The sequence below is a fragment of the Muntiacus reevesi genome, chromosome 3 (assembly GCF_963930625.1).
Source record: "Muntiacus reevesi chromosome 3, mMunRee1.1, whole genome shotgun sequence".
Classification (NCBI taxonomy): domain Eukaryota; kingdom Metazoa; phylum Chordata; class Mammalia; order Artiodactyla; family Cervidae; genus Muntiacus; species Muntiacus reevesi.
The window spans coordinates 109,497,499-109,522,817 of NC_089251.1; the positions used below are offsets into that span (position 1 = coordinate 109,497,499).

A 25,319-nucleotide genomic window follows, 5' to 3' on the forward strand; every position below is an offset into this window, starting at 1 on the left:
CGAGCCCTTTGCAGGGGAACAAACTGAGTGTAGACAGGACAGGTGACTTGCCCAAGGTCACACTGCGCGCCAGTAACAGAGGTAAGACTCGAACCCTGGACTCCTAACTTCCAGCCCAGGGCCCCTGGCCTCCCACGTCAGGCCTCACGGTTGGGGTTTGGGTGCTGAGCCCGCTGAACCGGTGAGGTCGTGAGCGCCACAGCCTGGGACTTTGAGACGCAGAGGATAGGTGTCACGTAACAGGCTCCACAGTACTAGGCTCCTCTAGCTCTGTAGTCAAGGGCAGATGCTGCAGGCAGAGTTCATCCTCGACTCCTTCATGACAAAGACTCGAAGGTTGGCCAAGCCCTTGCCAAAGGTGGAGGAGAGACGGAGAATCAAAGGGAGACTGCTGAAAAGTCAACATCAGGGGTAACCTCAGATTATTGGATCTTGTAGGACGGCACTGGCCTGGGTTCTTAAATTAGAAGCAGCTAGCTGGGGGCGCTGGGGGTCAGGGCGCCTGGTTCTGAAGAGACTTGGGTTTGGTTTCTTCTCTGCACTCCCAAGCCCAGTTTTTTTTTCCTTCGGAGGTTCAGAGTGGCCTGCCCATGGTAGACACAACTCAGTTACCCCTCTGTGTTCTTGCTTCAGCAGGCGGCAGTGAGAAGTAACTCAGAAGCCTCGGCTGTGCGTTTTAGAGGCACAGCTACCAGGCAGGGTGGTTGAGGGCAGCGCCGCGGGGGCAACACTGGGCCAGGCGGGACCTCATTGCGCTCACCGGCCGGGGTTCCTTTGGGTTGTCTTTGGTTCTTGCTATTGTTGTTACTGACCTTGTCTTGGGTGAATCAGAAAGGCGTTCTGGAAAGAGTACCCAGTGAATGACCAACGCACCCTCCCGTCCGTGTGCCCCGGGCACCTCGCTGGCCCCTAGCTTTCCCATTTGTAAGGAGAGTTTTCAGAGTGGCTTCCACCAAACCAGTGATCACAGGTGCTGCCTCCTAGGATCACCGCAGAAGGTGTGGGGACCAGGGAAAGAAGCCTCGTGGGGAGAGGAGTGGAAGGGAGGAGACTTTTGGAGGCGCTGAATTTTCCATCATAAGTTCATCCCACAAACTCTCCAGCAAAAGAGTGGATCTCCTTTCACTCTGGACAAACACATAGAAAATAGACCAGTTTCACCTTTTTCTTGGCTGGCAGAATTCTTCTGCACCTCCCTCCACCTCTTGGTCGGACCTGCTACCCACAGCATCACCCGGGCGCCCCTTGGTCCCTGGGTCCTTGGAGCGTCTCCTGCAGCTCACTCCTCCGCTTTCATGGGGCAAATCCTCCAGGAAAAGGTGCATGGGGCAGGGCGGATTTTTTTGTGTGTGAAGCTTTTTGTGCCCCTAAATGTTGTTCTTCTACCCTTCCACTCCATATTTAGTTTGGCGTCTGTCCGCTTCTAGGCTGGAGATAATCTTCCCTTAGAATTTTGGAGAGTTAGCTCAGAGCTTCGGGACTGCTGCTGTCAAATCCACGGACGTTCTGGTTTCATCTGAGTGTTGATCCTTTTCTGGATATTTGACCTTGTTTTTTTTTTTTTTTTTAATAATTGATAGATGTGTGGGATATTCTCTTTACGCCCCCTGTTCTGGGAGGTAATGATGATGAGTCCCGTTGTGCATCTTTTATATTCACTTTTCTGGTGAGTCCACCATCTTCTTATTCTGAAAATTCAGGTCATTTGTTTCTAGGAAATTTCCATGTATTCTTTGATAATTGCTTCCCCTTGACTTTTTTCCCACTTAGTCACTTCTGGAATTCTTATCATTAGAATGTTGGACCTCCTGGAGTAATTTGTTTTTGCCTCTTTTATCTCTCAGTCTTTTTTGGTTCCACTTTATGAGACATTTCCTCAACTGTCTTTGAATGCTTCTATTGAACTTTTACATTTCTTTTGTCATATTTTAAATTCCTAGCACTCTTTCTTGTTCTTAGAATATTCTTTTCTTATAGCATTCTGTTCTTGTTTTATAAATATAGTATCTCATCTTTCCGAGGATGTTGAAGTTTTCTTCTGCCCTTTGCATTGTCTCTGTTTGGCGGGGAAGGGATGGATTTGAACTGCAAATTCCTCTTTCCAGCCCCATTTCATACCCTGGCTTTTAGTAGTATCAGCAGAATCTGGGGTTTCTTCTGTGCCTTCAGCTTTTGTTGGTTTCCCCAGTCTGCAGGTTTGAGCCTCAGTCTTTGCCAGGCTGCTCAGTCACACTTAGCCTTCAGCTTTTCCAACTTTCAAACCTGGACTGGACTCTCTCCAAAGTGGCTGTCATCTCTCCTATCCCTTTTGACCTCATGGTGTCGTATGTCCGAATTCCTTTACTGCCATTTGTGGGGGGTGGGGTGAGTTTCAAGAGGAAGCAGAGATAATTATATTCCATTTGCTCTGGTTAACCAGAATTCCCTCTTGCATTTTTTTTTTTTTTTTTTTTGGTCTGCATTGAGCTGCCTGCTGGATCTTAGTTCCCCCATCAGGGATCATTGAACCCATGTTCCCTGCAGTGGAAGTGCAAAGTCCTAACCACTGGAACACTAGAAAAGTCCCCCTCCTGCAATTTTTGAAAAACAAAGATAGATCCTACAATCATTTCTCCTAGGATGAAGCAAACCAGAGTTTGTCCTTCTTACCTATTGTTTTCCTCTGGGCCCAGAGAAACCACTGCTGAGTCACTGCAGAGCCTGAAAGCTGCTGTAAGAGGTAGAAGGCTCTGCTGCCTGTCTGGGGGATAGAATGCCCGGCTCACCCACTCCGTGTGAGTTCTCTATCCTGTGAAGGGATGGGTAGGCTCATGGAGGGGCCAGGACATCCTTGCAAACCAGAGCTGGGCAGGGAGGGGGCTTATAAAACTAAAGACATTCTAAGCCCTTGGCAGGGAAGAGATTTGTCTGTTCAGACAGGAACGGGCAGGGGAGGCTGGAGAGGATTGAATACAAACCTTTGGGTCTGACAGATTAGAGTCTGAATCCTATATATTAGCTCCCTTAATAGGGAGGAGATTTGGAAAAGGAAAAATTGAGAATGAGACTTCCCTGGTGGGACTCCAAGCCTCCACTGCAGTGGGCCCGGGTTTAGACCCTCGTCAGGGAACTAGATACCACATGAAACTAAGAGTTCACATGCTCCAACTCAAGGCCCAGCATGCCGCGACAAAGATCAAAGGTCCTGAGTGCCACAACTAAGACCTGGTGCGACCAACCAAATAAGTAAAAAGAAAAGAAAAATTGAGAATGGTCACCAGTTAACTGGGTAAATTAATCCCACTGATTGGACCAAACTGGGCAAATAAATCCCACCAATGGGACCGAATCCTGGCAGGCACAGGCTAGAGCAGGGTGGTCCTTCAGGACAGGGTGAACTGCAAGTGTATTTGTAGTTAGGCTGGGAGTAGGTGCTGAGATGTGAACTCAGCTCGTTCGGCAGGGACAGGATCGGGCCTGCCCAGCTGCCTCTTGAGCCCGCTCCCCACGCCCCTAGCCTGCCTGCCCAGTGTCTCTAGGACCCCTTCTCTGCTCCTCTCACGGTAGCTCTCCTGTACTGCCTCCCAATGTACCTCGTACCTGCTACTCGTTCGGCGTGTCTGATCGACCTCTGCATCTGCCGCAGCACCTGGCCTGTGAGATGTGTCAATTCAGGCAGGACGGGGCTGAGGAAACAGGTGTGAATTGACTACAGACCTTGAAGTCCAACAGATATGGGTCCTGTCTATGAGGTTGAGTAATGGTCCCCTCAAAGATATCCGCATCCTGATCCCCAGGTGACCAAAAAAAAATTCATTAGCATCCCCTTAAATTCCTTAGTTCCCTTAGTTTCCTTTCCTTCCTGATCAGAATGTTGGGGTTGAATTATCTTCCTCTGACATATTTGCATAGAGCCATCAACTCTTTACCCTTGTGCCTTTTTTCCCTTGGGGACAGTGGGACACCTGGAGATTTATATAGGAGGTTAGGTATATTTGAGGACCCTTGGAAGCTGGGCCCTTGGCTGGAGCCCAAAGACTGAGGGGTAAATGTAAGGCGCAGGTCACATTCCGGCTCTCGATCAGTCTCAACCAGGACGCCCACTGGTCTCCTCCCACTGACTCCTGGCACACCCTATGCCTCCCATTTGGCACCAGGCATAAGTCTGCCTTGTGACCACTTTTATCTGGGATTTCTATCTGTAACTTTGTACATGAAAATTAGACTTGCAGGTCTTGGGTGGGAAGCTCCTTGAGGCATCTTTTCTATACAATGTGGGCCACAAAAATCAGAAACACAGGATGTTCAAGCCTGAAGTTGACAGGTGGGTAAATAAAACTTAATAGATGTGGTAGACCTGGAACCCACACTTCCAGATCCACAGGCCACTGCCTTTTCCAAAGAACTTCAATATGATGTTAATCAGCCACCTCTCTGTGATCAAGGCTGGGCCAGGCATGAGGGGGATGATCCCCACTAACTACTGATAGAAGGAAATTTTCTTAAAAGAAATAGTTTCATCCTCTTTGTCTGAGCTGTAGAGACATGATCCCCATGGCCCCTCTTTGAATGGTCTCAGAGCTGGTGCAAGTCTAATTTTCATGTACAAAGTTACAGATAGAAATCCCAGACGAAAGTGGTCATAAGGCAGACTTATGCCTGGTGCCAAATGGGAGGTGGTGGGTGCTTGTTGAATGAATGACGGAAAGTGGACAGAACAGGTGGGAGAATGACTGTGTGCACCGTGGGTGAGTGGGTGGGTGGATGAGTGGATGGGAGGATGGAAGAGTAGATGGATACATGGAACAAGAAATGGGCTTCCTAATTTCTAAGAGCCAACTGCAAGGAACATAGTCAGTATGTAATTGTGGCGGGGGGAGGGGGGACTAAGTTCCAGGTAGTATGATGCCAACTCAGCCCCCACCTTTGGGAGCTCTGACACACACGGGGACAGAGCCACATACAGGCAGAGCTAATTAGAGTGGGGGGAGATGACATGGGACCCAACAGGAATGGAGGGTGTAGGAGGGAGCCAGTCTGGATTCAAGCAGACTGGGATCACCATGTATTCAACAGAGCTTTTGGAGGTTCCTAAGGGTCCCATATGCAATCTGCTGCCATGTCAAGCCCCTCTGTAGAGTTCTCCCTGTTTTATTGCAGTCTCAACTACCTTCCAGGAAGGATTCCTGCCTTCCATCCTGAATTGTACACACCGTCTTCCCTCATCCAATATCCCCCAAGTCGATAGCTACAAAGAAAGATGAGCTTTCGGAAAACACAGGTTCTTGAGATCAGCTATGAATGGCTGGTCCATACCCTAGAACCACAGGTGGAAAGGCCCTTAGAGATCATCTCCAAACTAGACCATTTTGCAGGTGGGGAAATCAAGGTCTATGGAAGACGATGACTTTCCAAAGTCTATGGCAAGTGAGTAACAAAAGGAAACCCATGTCTCCTGAGTCTCACCCCAGGTTAAGAATTCTTTAATGCTTTTTCCCTGCACACCCAGCAGCCCCCAGGCCCTACCAGTCCCATTAGGACTTTTGCCTGCTTGGGGTTGGTTTCACTCTTTCCTCTGTCTCTGCCCTTGGTGGAGATGGAGGAGAAGGTCAAAGTTCTGGATGTTCTGATGAGTCTTTCCTCAGATCCCCTTCTTGGGATATCAGCCTTCGCAGTCTGGCTCCCTGACTGCTTTGTTCATACTTGAGCTCGACCAAGCACAGCAGACACTTGATCAGGTGGAGAACTGGGGACTCCAAGAAGAGTAGGGGGAACAGGAGAGAAAAGAGAAAAGGAGCTAGGATGGACATTCACTGATCACCCACCAGCCAGCAGGCACTTTGTTCATTGTTCAGTTGCTCGGTTGTGTCTGAGTCTTTGCAGCCCCATGGACTGGAGCACACCAGGTTTCCCTGTCCTTCACTGTCTCCTGGAGTTTGCTCAAACTCATGTCTGTAGAGTCAGCAATGCCATCCAACCAAGTCATCCTCTGTCGCCCCCTTCTACTCCTGCAGGCACTGTGCTGGGCAGTTAGAACATCTCATTTATTCTCAGAACCCCACAAGATAGGGAACGTTTTATAAATGAAACTGTTTTTCCTGTTTTATAAATGAGACCACTGACGCCTAGAGAGGTGGCTTGCAGAGCTGGTCAGCAGGGATCCCAAGATTAAAACCTAAGACTTCCTGACCCCAAAGCCCCTGCCAGGTCCCGAGCTCCCAGACCATGTGCTTTGTCACAGTAACATCAAGAGTTCTCAAAGCACCAGCAGGAGCTGGAGTTTCTCTCCTAAGGACCCAATCAACAAGGTCAAGGCTAACAGGAATCAGTGCAAAGTCCTATATGTAAGTTCAAAAAGACAACTGCACAAGAGTGTCCTGGGGGCCTGGTTACTAGACCGCAGCTCATCATAATAGCGTCATCATCCGTAATACAGCTATCATTGCCTTCTAGTTCCAAAGGACTCTGAGTGTAGAAAGTCCTTTCATGTACTGATCGTAGGGCTTTGACTGACCATAACCAGGCACAGGATAAGTCAGGAAAAGGCATCTCAACAGGGTGTGTGGAGCAGTGGGCTGTAGCTGCTTGAAAAGCTGGTAGGCTATTTGTTTGCATTAATCCAGTGTAATATCAATAGGTTTTGTGCCCAGTCCCTGTGCTAAACGTATCACATGTTTTATCTCATTTAATTCTCACATGACCCTGTGGAGTCTATAATTCTTGTTTTACGGATCAGAAAACTAAGAAGTGAAGAAAGTCGACCAAGGTCACACAGCTAGCAAATAACTGAATTCAAGCTCAGGTCTGATCATTGTCAAGAAAAATGTCATTCTGGACGGTTCAGGTCCCCTTTGGAGTCAAGCATATGGTTTGGGGTATTTCATTTAAGGAAGATACTGACACATAAAGAAACAAGGAACCTATTCATGAGGGATACTAAAGATTGTTTGAAGAAACTGAGAATATTTATCCCGGAGAATAAAATCATCAGAGAACATATAGTTGCTGTTTTCGAGGGCAGAAAGCATCTCTACTTAGAAACGTGTTGGATTCACAGGACATTTGTATGTGCTCAGTCATGTCTAACACTTTGCAACCCCATGGACTGTAAGTCACCGGGTTCCTCTGTCCATGGAATTTTCCAGGCAACAATAATGGAGCAGGTAGCCATTTCCTATGCCAGGGGATCTATCAAACCCAGGGACTAAACCACCCATCCTGCATTGGCAGGCGAATCTTTACCACTGAGTCACCTGGGAAGCCTGACAGGACATTTACCAATCATTTGTTGGTTAAGTTCCAAGGGACATACTATAGTGAAAGAAAGAAAGTGAAGTCGCTCAGTCGTGTCCGACTCTTTGCGACCCCGTGGACTGTAGCCTACCAGGATCCTCAGTCCATGGGATTTTCCAGGCAAGAATACTGGAGTGGGTTGCCATTTCCTTCTCCAGGGGCTCTTCCCGACCCAGGGACTGAACCCGGGTCTCCCACATTGATGGCAGACGCTTTACCGTCTGAGTCACCAAGGAAGTTCAAAGGGACATACTATAGCCAACTGCTGTTGCCACCTACTGGTAGAAGGTAAAAATGACATGCTGATTTCAGCCACCATCACTGTTCCATTCATAGAACCTTAACTTTTTGTACGTGGAAGGGCTTTTAAAAAGGTCCATTGTCGTGTGTAAGAGGTAATGGGTTGCCTCTGTGGGAGGAGAATTAGGACCAACGGGTTAAAATCACAAAGGAAGAGATTTTGGTCCCAAAATGAAAGTTACTTTTCTGACAATTAAACCATCCCACTAACCTAAGGGACAGCTTGGGAGTAGTTAGGTTTTTGTCTGTAGAAGAAACGAAGTCATGCTAAATCTCCCCTCTCTCAGATGAATGAGAAATCAATCCAGTGTCTTGGCAGGTCTCAGGCATTCATAGCTTCCCTATTCTGAGTTATAGTTGGCCATTTGGGTAGGGGTCTGCCAGCCTTGATAGCATCTGGGTTTTCTTATCCAGGGAGGAACAGCTAGGCTAGGTCAGAGAGAAGAAGGATACTGTGGGGGCAGAGCAGAAGGGAGGGGGATATTCTGGACAGGAGGCAACATCGATCCTCGCGTTATGACCTTAGGGACTCCCCTGGTGGCTTAGACAGTAAGGCATCTGCCTAAAATGTGGGAGATTCAGTCCCTGGGTCGGGAAGATCCCCTGGAGAAGGAAATGGCAACCCACTCCAGTATTCTTGCCTGGAAAATCCCATGGACGGAGAAGCCTGGTGGGCTACAGTCCATGGGGTCGCAAAGAGTCAGACACGACTGAGCGACTTTACTCACTATGACCTTATACTTGACCAAGGAACAGAGAAGGATGGTTCAGTGAGTAAATGGTCATGACTATCCATCTCTTCCCAAAATGACCTCCCACATGAGGCCATTTGTAAACAACCCAAGGAAACAACAGCTCCTTGTAGATTCTGTAAATGTGATTAAGGCTCTGCTGGAGACAGAGGCTCAGAGTATAGGCAAGGTCAGGGACCAGTCTGGGTCAGGGTTAGATGAAGCGCTCTGGCCTCTCTCTCTTCCACAGCCTGTGAGGGTCTTCTCATCAAAGCCCTACATTGATTTGGCCCCTAGGTGCTGGCCATTGCACCTTGTGCATTCTCTGGGGAGCAGTCTAGTGAGAGTTTATGGAGAAGGGGCTGTGAAATTAGACAAACCCTAGCTTGAATCCTAGCATAGCTACATATTAGCCCTGTGAAGTTAGATTGATATCTTCTCTGATCTGGGTCTCAGTTTCCCCATCTGTAGAATGGGCACAGTGACTGTATTCTCCTAATCAGACAGATATGAGGATTCAATGAGACCTCTCACATAAATCACTGAGTACAGTGCCTGGGGCACATGGTATATTATTATTATTATTAAATTAACCTCTGTCCATGAAGATCAGCCTCACCTCCCTGTATACTCCCCCATTTTCTGTGGCCATGGGCCCTGGTCATGGACATATTTGACACTGACATCTCCCTGCTGGACTTCACTTGGTTAACAAGAATCACAGGGGCCCGACACATGAAAACACCCACACCCTTGGCTATCAACGCTCCACCACCCTCCCTCCCACCTTCTCTATGTGGTCGGAACAGAGATGTAATTGAGAGCCCTTGGCCCTTAGATGAGGCAAAGTATGCTCTGGGATTGCTCACTCTTCTCTCAGAAAGAGGAGCAGCCGGACCCATCTGAAAGGGAGTCCCTCCTGGAACCCGGCACCCAGGAGGTCACCCTGAAGGACCTGCGGAGGAGCCTGTGCCCTGGCGGCCCTAGACGGCTCCGATACTGGTCAGTATGTATCTGTGTGCATGTGTGCGGGTTCCTGTAGTGACTAGTATCTGTGTGCATGTGTGCGGGTTCCTGTAGTGACTGGTCTTGAGCCCCCATCCCCACCCCGGGTGTGTACCAGGGGCAGGTGATGCAGAGGGAAGGATACAGGCTTTGAAGTTTGCAGTTCTGGGTTCATTTGCCAAGCCTGCAGCATTCAGGCCATATGGAAAGTCTCAGGGTCCTCATGTGAAACAAGGGGAAAGGAAGACCTACTTTACATGGCATTTGCTAATTAAATCAGAGGATGGATAAAAAATATCTGGTACAAGGTCTGTGCACATGGCGGACACTCAGATGATGGCTTCAGTCAATTCTGTGCTTGTTGGTTTAACGGGGAATGAGTCCATGGTAGAGTTTAGTTTATCCAGTGATTATGCCATGTCTCTCTCCTTAGGTGACCTTTGGTCAATGGCCACCTATTTGCCCCTTTTTTTCTATTTTTAAAAGGAATTGTGGGTAACTCCCTAGCGGTCTAGTGGTTAGGACTCGGTGCTTTCACTGCCACAGGCCTGGGTTCAATCCCTGATTGGGGAACTTAGATCCTGCAAGCCACAAGGTGTAGCCAAAAAAAAAAAGGGGGGGGGGGAATTGTGAGAAAGCATTACTGGTGAGTGTGCTCAGCTTGATATTGGTGGAGACAGAAGCAGAGAGTTTAGGCAAACGCATATTAAAAGTCTTTATGTGCCAAGATAAGGAATGTGTGTTGTGAGAGGGAACCTCTCCCTGGGAGTAGGAGTCGGGGGTGGATGGTTGGGGAAGACTTTTATGCCATGTTCTCTTATTGGTCCATACTTATTTTTATAGAAAGAATTTTTTTTTCCTGTTTTGAGCTCCTGTCTCTAATTAGCTCAGCAAATACTCACTAATACCTGCTAAAAATCCTAAGAGATACCCTTTATTGAGCTCTTAAAGCACTTCTCATACTTAACCTTGAACCCTCAGTTCCTTGGGAAAAGCTGCCTCCTTTTACAAACAGCAAACCCAGCTGGGAGAAGTTCAACCACTCACCCAGGTCCTTCCACCCACAAAGGTGAGGAGAGCCAGACTCTTTTATCTGAAGGAGGCAGAAAGATGTGGGGGAAAAGCCAAAAGCGGTCTCTAACTCAAGGGCCTGACAATGAGCTCGGAAAGTTGGCTGCCAGACCCAGAAGGGAGCCACCGGCCGTGGAGGCGCGTCTTTGCCGAGCGCTGCGAGGGAGAGCGGAGAGGAGAGCAGGAGGGTTGATTCCGTCTGGCGGGAAGTCTTCCTGGAGGTGACCGGGCTGAGTCTGGAAGGTTCCTTTTGGAGGGGGAGTGGGCAGCGGAGCGTGGCTGGCAACCCAGGCCTGTTTAAGGTGGTCGGGAGACAGGAAGCTCAGCCAGGCGGAAAGGTTGGCCAGTGTGGGGACGTCAGAGGGGTCCTTCAGGGAGCCTGAGTCATCCAAGTCCTGAGGATCTGGTTCAGGGGAGGAAGGGACAGACAAGCGGGGCTTGGGTCTGTGACTGAAGCAGGACTTCAAGACTTAAAGGAGGGCAGAGACGGTGAAGGCAGAGCCCATCCTGTGGATCAGCAGACCCAGCCAGGCGGGGTCACTCTGAGGCTGAGAATGGGAGCGCTGGCCGGGAACAGGTCGTAGTTTCCAGAGCCACCAGCCTGGCTGCAGGTGACCCCGATGGAGGGGTGCTGGCCCCTGTTTCCATCATGAGCTGGCAGAGGTAGGGGACTTGGAGGGGGCCAAAGCCTGGGGCCGCAGCTTAGAGACAGCAAAGACCAGGAGTGACGTGGGAGGATGGAGTGGCTCATTGTCCCAGCGATTTGACAGAGGTTGGTGTGGGGAGCCAAGAGGCTGAAAAGGAGGCTGGAAGCAGCCAGTGACGGGCTTTCACTGCCAGACATTCAGGTGTGGGTGCCCAGGAGATGACTGCTTTTTTTGAGCCCGGGAATGCCATGATCAAACCTAGGGTCTCACTCTCACCAGAATGCGAGCTTCTGGAGGCAAGGAGTTGTTGGTCTTTGGGCCAAGTTCCACGTCTCGCTAGCTGGGGGAAGACATCCCTCTTGCTTGGAGGGCTTTGCGCAACTTCAGCCTCGCTTTCTTGCCTCTCACCCCACCCCCAGCCCAAACCACGCCCATCCTTCAAGGCCCATTCAGATTAATCTTCTTGAAGTCACCCTTCACAACCCAATAGTTCCTCTCACTGACTGCTTAATAATCATATATTATAGTTAGTTTTTTTAGCTTCTTTCCCCCACCCCCATCTTAAATTGTAAAGATTTTGAAACCAGGAACAGCATTTCAGGCACTGTAGGGTGGCCAAAGTCTCACTAACATGGGAAATAGATGCCCTGGGTTCAGTTCTCCTGCGTAAACTTGGGGCTCCATGTGGTATTGGGGGCTTCAGTTTCATCAGTAAAATGGCAATAATAACCTTCCTCGCACATTTTCCAGAAGATCAATTTAGATACTTGGTATGAAACATAGTTAGGAGGAGTTGAATAAATATTGTTGAATGAATTGAAACTTCTTTGAAAAACGGAAATCGTTAAAAATGTCAAACCTTATTTTTAACTCCCCATTGTTCCTTGTTCAGTTGCTAAGTTGTATCCAACTCTTTGCAACCCCATGGACTGCAGAACACCAGCCTTCCCTGTCCTCCACTATTTCCCAGAGTTTGCTTGTGTTCAGATCCATTGAATCAGTGTTGCTATCCAACCATCTCATCCTCTGCCGGCTTCTTCTCTTTTTGCCTTCAATCTTTCCCAGCATCAGGGTCTTTTCCAATGAGTTGGAGCTCCAATAGTATATGGCAAAAGGCCTGATGTTTACTTGCTGCTAAGAGAAACTTGCCAACAAAGGTCTGTCTAGTCAAGGCTATGGTTTTTCCAGTAGTCATGTATGGATGTGAGAGTTGGACAATAAAGAAAGCTGAGCACAGAAGAATTGATGCTTTTTTTTTTTTCATTTATTTTTATTAGTTGGAGGCTAATTACTTTACAACATTGCAGTGGGCTTTGTCATACTTTGACATGAATCAGCCATGGAGTTACATGTGTTCCCCATCCTGATCCCCCCTCCCACCTCCCTCTCCACCCGATTCCTCTGGGTCCTCCCAGTGCACCAGGCCCGAGCACTTGTCTCATGCATCCCACCTGGGCTGGTGATCTGTTTCACTATAGATAATATACATGCTGTTCTCTCGAAACATCCCATCCTCCCCGAATTGATGCTTTTGAACTATGGTTGTCGGAGAAGACTCTTGAGAGTCTCTTGGACTGCAAGGAGATCCAACCAGTCCATCCTAAAGGAAATCAGTCCTGAATATTCATTGGAAGGACTGATGCTGAAGCAGAAACTCCAATACTTTGGCCACCTGATGCATAGAGCTGACTCATTTGAAAAGACCCTGATGCTGGGAAAGATTGAAGGTGGGAAGAGAAGGGGACGACAGAGGACGAGATGGTTGGATGGCATCACCAACTGAATGGGCATGAGCTTGAGTAAACTTCAGGAGTTGGTGATGGACAGGGAGGCCTGGCGTGCTGCAGTCCATGGGGTCGCAAAGAGTCAGACACGACTGAGCAACTGAACTGAACTGACTGAAGAGAAACTACATGCTTAAATATTTTCTCCAGTCACGAAGATGAAGACCAAAAGAGGCATCATACAGGGATTATAAAATGACTGGTTTTAACCAAAATTTCATCTTCCTTCTCAGCACGTCGAGATGACCACAGCCACCCCTTTGGGGGGTAACACCGTCTACTCACTGAACATGACCACCAGGGGAGAAGACTTTCTGTACAAGAGTAAGGCCAACTTGGCTTGGCGGCCGGGGGGGTTGAGGGTGGGGCAGGGTCTGTCAAGGTCAAGGGCGTGGCCTCTGCAGACAAAGTGCCTTGGTCTCGATGCTGCCATTTGCCAACTGCATGAACCTGAGCACGTGACTTCACTGCTCTGGGCTTGTTTCAGCATCTGTGTTGTTGTCGTTGTTGTTTAGTTGCTGAGTTGTGTTTGACTCTTTCGGGACCCCGTGGACCGTAGCCTGCTAGGCTTCTCTGTCCAGGGGATTTCCCAGGGAAGAATACTGCAGTGGGTTGCCATTTCCTTCCCCAGGGAATCTTCCTGACCCAAGGATCAAACCCGAGCCTTCTGCATTGGCAGGCAGATTCTTTACCACTGAGCCCCCAGGGAAGCCCTCCTTATCTGTACAATGGGAGGATTAGTGATCTGCCACATAGGTAGGTGTGAGGGCTACAAGTGATAATCCATTTGAAGAACTTAGAATCGCCTCCATGCCTGTGAAACATGATGATTAGTCACTAAGTTGTGGCCTGATGGACTGTAACTTACCAGGTTCCTCTCTGTCCATGGGATTTCCCAGTCAAGAATACTGGAGTGGATTGCCATTTCCTTCTCCAGGGAATCTTCCTGACCCAGGGATGGAATCCAGGTCTCCTGCATTGGCAGGTGGATTCTTTACCACTGAGCCACCAGGAAAGCCTGCCTAAGTACTTTATGAGTATTATTATTATTATTATTATTACTCCCATTACTTTTTTTTTCATTATGGAGTTTGAGGGCTTGGAGGGCAATGGAAATTTGAATCTCTTGTAGGATAGCCCCACATGGGACTTCCCTGGTGGTCCAGTGCTTAAAAACCCACCTTCCAATGCAGGTAATGGGGTTCAGTCCCTGGTCAGAGAACTAAGATTCCACATGCTGTGGGGCAACCTAAGCTCACATGCCACAACTAAGATGGAATGCAGCCAAATAAATAAATAATTTTTTTTAAATGGCCCTGTACGAGTCACCTTAAAATGCAATGACTTTCATTTTTTAATTTTTTTTGGATAGCAAAAACATCCTGTCAATTTACAAAGAAGTCAGTGAATGTAGGTGGGAAAAGCTAGTCCTGGAAAGACCTTTGCCAGGAACAAGAAGAGGGTCCCAGAGGAGAAAAGTGAGGACCACTCCTCAGAAAACCAACTGATTGTATTAGGTGAAGTTTGGGTCCATTTTGTACATGCATGCATGCATGCTAAGTTACTTCACTCATGTCTGACTCTTTGCCACCCTGTGGACTGTATTCCGCCAGGCTCCTCTGCCCGTGGGATTCTCCAGGCAACAATCCTGGAGTGGGTTGCCATGCCCTCCTCCAGGGGATCTTCCCGGCCCAGGGATTGAACTGACATCTCTTTCATCTCCTGCATTGGGAGGCGGGTTCTTTACCACTAGCACCACCTGGGAAGCTCCCCTCTCCCATTTGGTACATACCTTTTCGGATGGAACAGGCCTCCCAACACACATGGAGCAGTGATGAGCAGTGATAATCAGTTCCAGACTGTGGTACTGGCAGGAAACTAGATTCGTGGCAGGATGTGTCTCTTACATGGAGACCCGCGCTTGGGACGGCTCACATGTTAGCCTGCTCTTTGCTGGGCGCAGAGACCTACAGAGGCCTGCTGAGGAGTGTCTCAAAACAGTTCTGAAGGAAAATGCAAAGCAGATAGAATTAGTGTCAGCAAGGTGGGACTAATAATATCAACCAGGCAATTTTGCCCCTTAAATAGGATTGCCAGATTGAGCAAATAAAAAAGAACAGATTACCAATTAAATTTGAATATAAGATAAACAATTGATAGATTTTTAGAATAATAAAGGATATATGTAATATTTCAGACATATTTTGAAATTTATCAGATATTCTAATATACTTGGGTATCCTATATTGTATCTGGCAACCCTACCACCGGAGGTATTTGGCAATGCCTGAAGACATTTTTGGTTGTCCCACCTGGGGGTGTGTGGGGAGAAGCGTCCCTGGCATCGAGTGAGTATAAGCCAGGGATACTGCTGAACACCCTTCAGCGCAGAGGACAGCCGTGACAAGGAATCATCTGGCCACTGGTTGAAAAACCCACTGGACTCCCCAGGAAGGACAGGAAAGCAAGTTACTCATGATGGATTTCCCACCCCCTCCGTTTGTCCCTCCCAATCTTTCTTCCTATGAATAATTGCACAGGTCTTTTTTTTTAAGTAAACTATTTTTTGGCCATGCTGTGGGAGGCATGTGGGATCCTAATTCCTTGGCCAGGGATCAAATCTGTGCCCCCTGCAGTTGGAAGCGCAGAGTCTTAACCACTAGACTTTCAGGAGGAAAGTCCAAAAGTAAGCTTTTTATAAAAGCATTACATACATGCAAAAAATGGCACAAATGATGAGTGCACAGCTGGATGAATTTTCAGAGTGCACACAGCTGTGTGACCAGCACCCGGATGAAGGAGCAGACCACCATGGTGTGCCAGAATTTCCAGTGCTCCTTGCAGGCATTAGCCCCTGCCCACTCAAGGAACCCACTCTTCTGATTTCTACCACCATAGATTAATTCTACCCTGGTTTTGAACTTTGTATACATGGAATCATGTATCTGTATGTTTTGTATCTGACTTCTTTTGCTTAATGTTATGTTTGTATGCACATATTTTAATGGTTGCAAGATGTATATGTGGTTATGTGTATCGTATTATATTCTATTTTCCACTTTTACATCATCATAAGTGTTCCATGGACCAGAGTCTTCATAATCATTATTTTAATTATTGCATAATACTTCAAGGGATAAGTATACCATATCTTTTTTAACCTTTTCCATATTTAGAATATTTATAATGTAATAAGCATTTTCACTTATACAGCTTTTTCTTTATTGGGGATTATTGCCTATGATCAATTATCCAGAATCAAATAGATTGGTTTAAAGTGTGAACCTTTTTTATGATTCTTGATACTTTCAATATCAATTCTGGCAAGGATATTGATCTTGAACCTAAAATTAGAAATTGACGTTATATTGGGCGCTGATATTGAAAGTAGGATCTGAGATATTAAGCTACAAGGACATTCATTATAGCCTTGTTTTTAATAGTGTAAAATTGAATGCAACATAAATATCCTCAATAAAGAACTGGCAAATAAATTATGGCCAGCCAAACAATGGAGTACTATACAACCTTCAAAAGTCATGAAGAAAACTATATACCTATATAGCAATATGATCAGGATATTTTGTTATAAAACAGTTTATGGAACATGGTTCCATTTTTATCAAATGCATATTTTTCCATATTTATGAATATTTTCTTAAGATAGATTTTAAGAAAGGATTATTAAATTATTCAAAAGATTATGGATATTTAACATGTATATATGCAAAAATATGATCACATTGGTGAATGTATACATATGTAGACTCTCAGTGGTTCTTGGGGCAATGAGGTCTTATCCTCCCCTCCTTTTTGGCTTGTATTTATATTACCAAAATTATCTACAGGGGTTTCTCTGGCAGTCCAGTGGTTAAGACTTCACACTTTGAATGCAGAGAAAAAACATGGGTTCAATCCCTGGCCAGGGAGCTAAGATCTTACATGCCATATGGCACAGCTAAAAAACATACATAAATCTACAAAAATTACATATTACTTTTATATTATCAAAAAGATGCAAGGATGTTTTGTTTCATGAAAGAAGTTTGGAGTTATGTTGGGGATGATAAGAGCAGAAGTGGACCTACAGCAGAATTTTGGCAGGTAATGTGCTGAGGGCCCTCACACACACAGCAGGTAGTGGTGCTCTGCTACCCGAGAGTGATTCTATCCTGGGGTCAGCAGTGAGTGTTCCAGCAGTGACTGTGGCTTTCACGCCTCTCCTCGACCCAGTGAGGATGCAGGGAGTCACTGTATGGGTCTTGCTCTCACCTTCCGAATCCTTCTTTGGATTTCAGTTTGCACACTAGCCCAGGCTTCCCTGGTGGTTCAGACTGTAAAGAATCTGCCTGCTATGCCGGAGACCCAGGCTCGATCCTTGGGTCGGGAAAGTCGTCTGGAGAAGGGAATGGCTACCCACTCCAGTATTCCTGCCTGGAAATTCCCTGGCATGCTACAGTCCACAGGGTCACCAAGAGCCGCACGTGAGTGAGCAACTAACGCGTTCTCTGCACATTGGCCATCTCCACTCCTCTCTTCCTCGTAGGTTCTGGAGCCATCATTGCTGCCGTTGTGGTGGTTGTCATCATCATCTTCACCGTGGTTCTGATCTTGCTGAAGATGTACAACAGGTACGGGGTGCGCTGGGCTTTAGAACCATCTGGTCCCTTTAGTGATGCTAGGATGAATGGAAGCTAACGTTTGTAGTTGCCTGTTATCTGCACAGCAGTATCTTTGAGTCCATTTTCAAATGCTCTTACCTTTTGTGGGTCCTTTTTTGATGTTTATTCTGCTGGAAGAATAAACTTGACTGGTGGCTCAGACGGTAAAGCATCTGCCTGCAATGTGGAAGACCCAGGTTCAATCCCTGGGTTGGGAACATCCCCTGGAGAAGGAAATGGCAATCCACTCCAGTACTCTTGCCTGGAAAATTCCATGGATGGAGGAGCCTGGTGGGCTACAGTCCATGGGGTCGCAAAGTAAGACACAACTGAGCGACTTCACTTTCACTTTCACTACTGGAAGAACTTCACAGTGGCCCTAGATTTTTGTATTTAGAGAAGTATGTTTGATATACAATAATGATAAGGACAGCGGAAGTGTCTCTAAATAGACATTGCTCCAAAGAAAACACACAGGTGGCCCCCCCATGACTGAATATTAGAGAAATGCAAATCAAAGCTGTAATGAGGTCGAGTTACACATGTATCAGATATACTTAGGGTTGCCAGTTGGTAAGGAGGGAGGGATAAATTGGAAGATTGGGATTGACATATAAATACTATTCTATATAAAATAGATAATCAATAAGAACCTACTGTATAGCATAGGGAACTCTGCTCAGTACTCTGTAATGCCCTATATGGGAAAAGAATCTAAAAAAGAGTGGCTATATGTATATATATAGCTGATTCACTTTGCTGTACAGCTAAAATTAACACAATATTGTAAGTCAACTATATTCCAATAAAAATTTGAAAAAAAAAAAACCTATAATGAGGTATCACCTCATATTGATCAGAATAGCCATCATTAAAAAATTTGCAAATAATAAATGCTGGAGAGGGGGTGGCGAAAAGGGAACCCTCCTGCACTGTGGGTGGGAATGCCAATGGTGCAGCCACTGTGGAGAACAATATGGAGGTTTCTTAAAAACCTTAAAATGAGAGTAACCACACGTGCGAGCTAAGTTGCTTCAGTTGTGTCCAACTCTTTGCAACCCTGTGGACTATAGCCCACCAGGCTCCTCTGTCCATGGAATTCTCCAGGCAAGAATACTGGAGTGAGTTGCCATTTCCATCTGTTCAGTTCAGTTGCTCAGTCATGTCCAACTCTTTGCAACCCCACGGACTGCTGCACACTAGGCTTTCCTGTCGTCCACCACCAACTCCCAGAGCTTTCTCAAACTTATGTCCATTGAGTCGTGATGCCATCCAACCATCTCATCCTCTGTCATCCCTTTCTCCTCCTGCCTTCAATCTTTCCCAGCATCAGGGTCTTTTCCAGTGAGTCAGTTCTTCATATCAGGTGGCCAAACTATTGGAATTTCAGCTTCAGCATCAGTCCTTCCAATGAGTATTCAGGGTTGGTTTTCATATGAACTAGCAGTTCCACTCCTGGGCATATATCCAGAGAAAAGCAATACTTCAAAAAGATACATGCACCCCAATGTTCATAGCAGCACTACCTAACAATAGCGAGGCATGCAAACAACCTAAATGTCCATCAACAGATGAATGGATGAAGAAGATATGGTATGCATACAGAATGGAATACTCCTCCATGAAAAAGAATAAATAATGCCATTTGCAGCAACATGGATGCACCCAGAGGTTATCATACTAAGTGAAGTAAGTCAGAAAAAGACAAATATCATATGATATCATTTATATAAGGACTTCCATGTAGCTCAAATGGTAGAGAAAATGCCTGCAATGCAGGAGACCAGAGTTCGATCCCTGGGTCAGGAAGATCCTCTAGGGAAGGGAATGACAATCCAATCCAGTATTCTTGCCTGGAGAATCCCATGGACAGAGGAGCCTGGCAGGTTACAGTCCATGGGGTTGCAAAGAGTCGGACACGGCTGAACGACTAACACACACACATCATTTGCATATAGGATCTAAAATCTGATACAAATGAACTTATTTATAAAACAGAAACAGGGGCTTTCCCTAAGTGTGGCTAAGACACCACACTTCCAATGCAGGGTGTGCACTGGTCAGGGATTCTTTTTGGCAGTGTGGCCAAAAGTGAAATAAGTAAATAAGATAAAACTGAAACAGACTCGTAGACATAAAAAGCAAACCTATGGTTACCAAAGGGAAAAGGTGGGGGTCGGAGGAGAGGAATAAATTAGGAGTTTGGGGTTAGCAGATACTGTATATAAAAGAGATAAACAACAAGGTCCTACTGGATCGCACGGAAATTATATGCAGTAGCAGTATCTACAGTAATCTCCTCTCTGGAGCTGTGGTTACAGAGCCTGTTCCGCAGGGCACACGAGGAAGACTCAGCCCTGTGTGGGTATCTCATTACAGGAAAATGAGGACGAGACGGGAGCTGGAACCCAAGGGCCCCAAGCCAGCTTCCCCTTCTGCCCTGGGCGCAAACAGCAACATCAGCCAACAGCCCGCAACGGTGACCTTCAGCCCTGTTGATATCCACGTGGAGGCTCGGTGACACCCACGCTGGTGCTGGCTCAGCTACCGACCAAAGAGCCTTCAGTCAAGACCAAGAAGCACATTTCTCCTCTGGCAGCTTCACAATGAGTCCCTTCCGGTCAGGTTGACTGGGGCATCTCTTACTCAATCCCTTATGCTTCTGGTGACTCCCAACCCCGTCCTGCCCGACCCCAGCCCAGCTTCATCCGTATCCCTGCCGCCACCCTTCCTAAAAGCTCTGCTATGTTGGGAATCCACCGATGTGGGTTTAGCTGTCTCCCCTAAACACAACAGCTAGACAGACAGACAGGTAGGCAGGCATGCAGATAGCCCAGGCGTCTTCTGGTTAGGAGTCAGGAGTCAGGGCATGCTCCTGAGAGTCATGGGGTCTGCCTGGGGTCATATCAAAGGAAGGGCCCTATGCTTAGCTTTGCAGCCGAAAATACCCGATCCCATAATCAGGCACAGGGGAACTAACTGGGACTCACTAACCAAAACTCAACTTGTTCATGTACAACTTGTTCTAGAACTAAATGAACACTAGCTAGCTTCTGAGAACTGATCTGCACGTTTCTCCATCTTTAAGAGAGGTTATAGAAAAAATTGAATTCTCCAAAAGTGTCTACATCTTTAGTAAAGAGTCAAAGTCAAGGACACAGGATGACCTTGGGAAGACATAGGAAGAATGGCCTCTAGGATGAGAGCGTATTGCAGTGTCCACGGGCCAAGAATGAGCCTGGAGACCAGCCAGGGCCCCTCCCACCCCAGGGGGTGGTATGGCTGGGTTAACCTTGACTCGGGCTCATTTCTTGGCTTCCCTCTATTTGGATTCTGAGCAGTCCTCACTCTCTAGTTACCACCTTACCTCCAAGGTCAGGTATTTGGAGACTGATTAGATTACAACTCTATTTATGTTACCTCTAGCCTTCCTGGTCACTTTACAAAGATTCTGGATATATTCAAAGTACCATATTCACAAACCATTCCCCTGGACAGAACTTATCTCTTTGACTCCTTAGCCTGGAGAACAGTTGAAAAAGGAAAGAATTTGGGATTAAAGTGATCTGTTTTCTAAGCCCCACTTCCTGTTTGTGAGACCATGGGAGAGTGACTTGACTCCTCCCTATTCTGTTTCCTAACATGAAATGGAATAATGTCTGCCCCACTGGATGACCTAGTAAAGTGGCTCAGGTGGTGCCTGGCACCCAACAGATGCGCTCTAAATGGGAACCAGCATTATTATCATGAATTTCTTCCATTGCAAGACATACGCTTGTTCCCATTTTAATGATTCTGAAGTCAGAATATGTTTTAAAATTGATGGACCCATTAACAAAGTTGTATTTTTTTTCCTCTCAAAAAGCTGTTTTTTAACCAATTGTATATTTCATAGTTGACAACATCTTGGAAACAAGGTAATAAATCTGTATTCTGTTACAGAAAGTGACACACTCTGACCTTTAATCTTAAATTCTAGGAGTCTCTTCTTCTTGTAGTCAGATATCCCTTTCAAGGGAAAACTGAGGATCTTGGAGGTAGGAAGACTGACCCAGAGTTATACAGCTCCTGTCATCCCACTATAGAAATGCTCACTTCAGACTGTCTGGAGAGGGACCTTCCTGGCAGTCCAGTGGTTAATACTTCACACTCCCAATGCCGGGGGCATAAGTTCAATCCCTGGTCAGAGAGCTACGATCCCTGAGGGCCATGTGGCCAAACACACACACACACACACACACACACACACACACACACACACACGAACATATCTCGAAAAACACTGGCAAATTCTTTCTTCCCAGACATCTCTTCTCCATCCTGTGTTTAAATATCCACCAGACACTTCGCAAGGTGCTTTCATGTAAATTTTCTCCTGGGATTTGTCTTTCCCAGTTACCCTGGGAGATGCTATTTTTTCCATTTGCCATTGAGAATTTCAAACTCAAAGAGAAAAAATAATTGCCAAAAGTCTCACAGCTAGTAAGTTGCAAAGACAAGACTCAGATCCAAGTCTCTTTGACTCTAAGGTGCATCTTTGTGTTGTATCACACTCTTCCCTAACACCCTGGCTCAAAGAATGTGGATTCTTCTGTGAGTTGAACAAGAGTAGGACAGGCTTATTCATGTGTCTGAGTGGAGGTCAGGGTCTAGCTTCCACAACAAAAGTAGAGTAAATTCACTTTGTTAGCTTCTTTGGGCTTCTGTAGCCAAGGGGGCCCTTTCCAAGTCCATCCAAGCTCTAAGGAGTCCTGCTTCATTCCCCCTACCATTTAGTCTCAAGGAGCAAGGCATGAGATGCCTCAAACCAGGGCAAAGCCATTTAAGGACTCAAGCACACATAGATATGTTTCCCAAAAGTATTTTGCTTTAAAAAAAAAAAAAGTTGGACCATAAAGAAGGCTAAGCACCAAAGAACTGATTCTTTCAAACTGTGGTGTTCGAACTCTTGAGCGTCCCTTGGACATCAAGGAGATCAAACCAGTCAATCCAAACAAAATTAACCCTGAATATTCATTGGAAAGACTGATGCTAAAGCTGAAGCTCCAATACTTTGGCCACCTGATTTGAAGAGCTGACTCATTGGAAAAGACCCTGATGCTGGGGAAGATTGAAGGCAAGAGGAAACGGGGACCGCAGACAATGAGATGGCTGGATGGCATCACTGACTCAATGGACATGAATTTGAGCAAACTCTGGGAGGTAGTGAAGGACTGTGTGCTGCAGTCTATGGAGTTGCAAAGGGCCACACATGACTTAGCAGCTGAACAACAAAAACAACTCTAAAACCAAACTCTTCTGCCCACAGTGGAACCTTCCAAGAAAGAAAAGCATATTCCTCTAGTATAAATGAAAGTTTGGAAATGGAAAAGGAGAGTAGAGAGGTGAGGGGGAGGCAAAGAAAAAAGGATTGTTGTGTTTCGGTTTTCACCGATGACGATGAACTCAATAAACGTCGTTAGGGCTCCTGTGTGCCAGTTGAGGTGCTACACAGGAAGCATGGCCCTGCTCTCAGGGAGTCTGCAGCTGGCCTCCTGAGACAGGCATCTTGCGACACAGTTGTATTTTGTTTCTGACAGGTGCCTTTCCACAATGAGCAGGTGGTGCCTTATTTGGCTACTGAATCAAAGAAAGATATTAAATGCTTAAATGTCTAAAAATAAAAAAAAATGTTTAAGTCAAATATTTGTTGAGTTGATTTCAATTTGGAGCTAACAAATACCTTTTCTGGAAACTTTCTTTCCTTGACAATATAAACAGGATCCTGGGGGAAGGCCAGAGCTGCTTCAAACATTGCACTCTCAGTTCTGAAGGATGGTGGAAAAGATGGACTGCTCTGTGAGCTAGAAAACTTGTTAACTTCATTAAATATTACAAAAGGAATTCCATTTCACAGTAGGGTGAGATGCCAAAGTTTGGAGACCCCTAGGAGTGGAGGAGACGTTAGAATGGAACCCAAATTACCAATAATGATGTTTACCATTAATTAAACTCCTCTCTGTGCCAGGCATAGGATGAGTCCCTTCTACCCACTAGCTTCTTTAGCCATTACAACTCCCATGCATAGGGTGAGCATTATTTCTATTTTTTGGATGAGGAAACAGGTGCAAGTGAAACAGGGAAGGGGACAGGGCACAACCTTCAAAAGAATGGTACAGTCCGAGGACACGACATAAACGTATTAGAACTAAACAGGTTCAAGATGGTGGATTTGTCAACTTCCACTAAACCTGGAGCCTCAGTATGCATTCATTGTAACACGTCAGCAAGCTAAATGACACCCTCACAGGTGCCCTGACAATTTCCAGGCAGACCTTAAAGGTCAAAAAGTGGTTGATGGCCCAATTCCTGGAAATCTCCACCACCTTCCCCAAAAGAGCTGGAACACTTCTTCCACACATTAGCCTATGAAATTACCCAGCCCATAAAAGCTAACCACGCCATATTTCGAGGCCACTCTTGTCTTCTGAGATGATTCACACCCTCTGTGCGGAATGTGTTCCTCTCTAAATAAATCTACTTCTGGCTTCCCTGGTGGCTCAGACGGTAAATCGTCTGCCTACAGTGCGGGAGACCCGGATTCAGTCCCTGGGTCGGGAAGATCCCCTGGGGAAGGAAATGGCAACCCACTCCAGTATTCACGCCTAGAAAACCCCGTGGACCGAGGAGTCTGGTGGGCTACAGTCCATGGGGTCGCAAAGAGTTGGACACGACTGAGCAACTTCACTTCACTTCACCTATTACTTTGTCTCATTGAATTCTTTCTGCCATGAGACATCAAGAATCTGAGCTTCCTTAAGTCCTAAAACCAGATGTGTGATCTCAGTTGGAAGATCATGGATTTTGGCTGGATTTGAGCCCCTGCACATGAGTTCAAGTCCTAATCTGAGATGAATGGTCTCAATATCATTGACATTTGTCCTTTTGGTGATGTCGACTTCACTTGGCTGGTCTAATGATTGCTGCTGCTGCTGCTAAGTCACTTCAGTCGTGTCCGACTCTGTGCGACCCCATAGACGGCAGCCCACCAGGCTCCCCCATCCCTGGGATTCTCCAGGCAAGACACTGGAGTGGGTTTCCATTTCCTTCTCCAATGCATGAAAGTGAAAAGTGTAAGTGAAGTCGCTCAGTTGTGTACGACTCTTAGTGACCCAATGGACTGCAGCCTACCAGGCTCCTCTGTCCATGGGATTTTCCAGGCAAGAGTACTGGAGTGGGGTGCCATTGCCTTCTACGGGTCTAATGATTAAATCGACACAAAACAGATTAACAGGAGAAAAAGATTAATTCATATGTACAGTGGTCAGAAATGAGACCTCCGAAGTGAACAAAGCAGGATATTTATGCAATATCATTTTTGGTTCATTGCAAGGGGCTTCCCTGGTGGCTCAGATGGTAAAGAATCTGTCTGCAATGCAGGACACCCTGGTTTGAACCCTGGGTCAGGAAGATCCCCTGGATAAGAAAATGACAACCCTCTCCAGTATTCTTCCCTGGAAAATCCCATGGACTGAGGAGCATGGTGGGCTACAGTCCATGGGGTCACAAAAGAGTCAGACATGAGACATGACTCAGCGACTAAACAACAGCAACAACAGTGAAACAGAGGCTTGGGCTTGGAGTAACAGATGGATGAAGAAGTGACAGTATTTGTTTACACAGTTTTATTAGCCTTGAATTCCCTAACTCTGCTGATAGGATGCTCTCTCTCCTCCTGGTAGAAGGAGGATAGCTTCACATGGGAGATTTATTTCCCACTATCAAGGAGAGAAAGGGATGTTAGGTTTTTATAAATATCATTTTTTTTCCCCACCAGCTGTTTCCCAAGCAACCTTAATTCAAAATAAT

The 25,319-nt window shown here is 46.4% G+C and overlaps 1 protein-coding gene across 2 annotated transcripts; it reads left to right on the plus strand.

Moving 5' to 3' along the window:
* Positions 1-23,143, plus strand: NCMAP (non-compact myelin associated protein). 2 transcript variants are annotated; one of them, XM_065927530.1, is made up of 4 exons: positions 1-81; positions 13,044-13,134; positions 17,357-17,441; positions 19,851-23,143. In XM_065927530.1, exons 2-4 carry the CDS (start codon positions 13,053-13,055, stop codon positions 19,990-19,992), a joined length of 309 nt encoding a protein of 102 aa, XP_065783602.1. In that variant the 5' UTR covers positions 1-81; positions 13,044-13,052; the 3' UTR covers positions 19,993-23,143. The 2 variants fall into 2 exon arrangements, with proteins under 2 accessions (XP_065783602.1, XP_065783601.1); XM_065927529.1 differs by lacking the exon at positions 1-81 and adding an exon at positions 9,165-9,305.
* Positions 23,144-25,319: the final 2,176 nt, after the last annotated feature.

What these genes read in the sequence shown, in the direction of transcription:
- NCMAP (XM_065927530.1), top strand. Translation starts at nt 13,053, where the DNA reads ATGACCACAGCCACCCCTTTGGGGGGTAACACCGTCTACTCACTGAAC. An exon ending in AGAAGACTTTCTGTACAAGA is followed by an intron (nt 13,135 to 17,356) that starts GTAAGGCCAACT and finishes TCTTCCTCGTAG; the next exon opens with GTTCTGGAGCCATCATTGCT. An exon ending in TTGCTGAAGATGTACAACAG is followed by an intron (nt 17,442 to 19,850) that starts GTACGGGGTGCG and finishes ATCTCATTACAG; the next exon opens with GAAAATGAGGACGAGACGGG.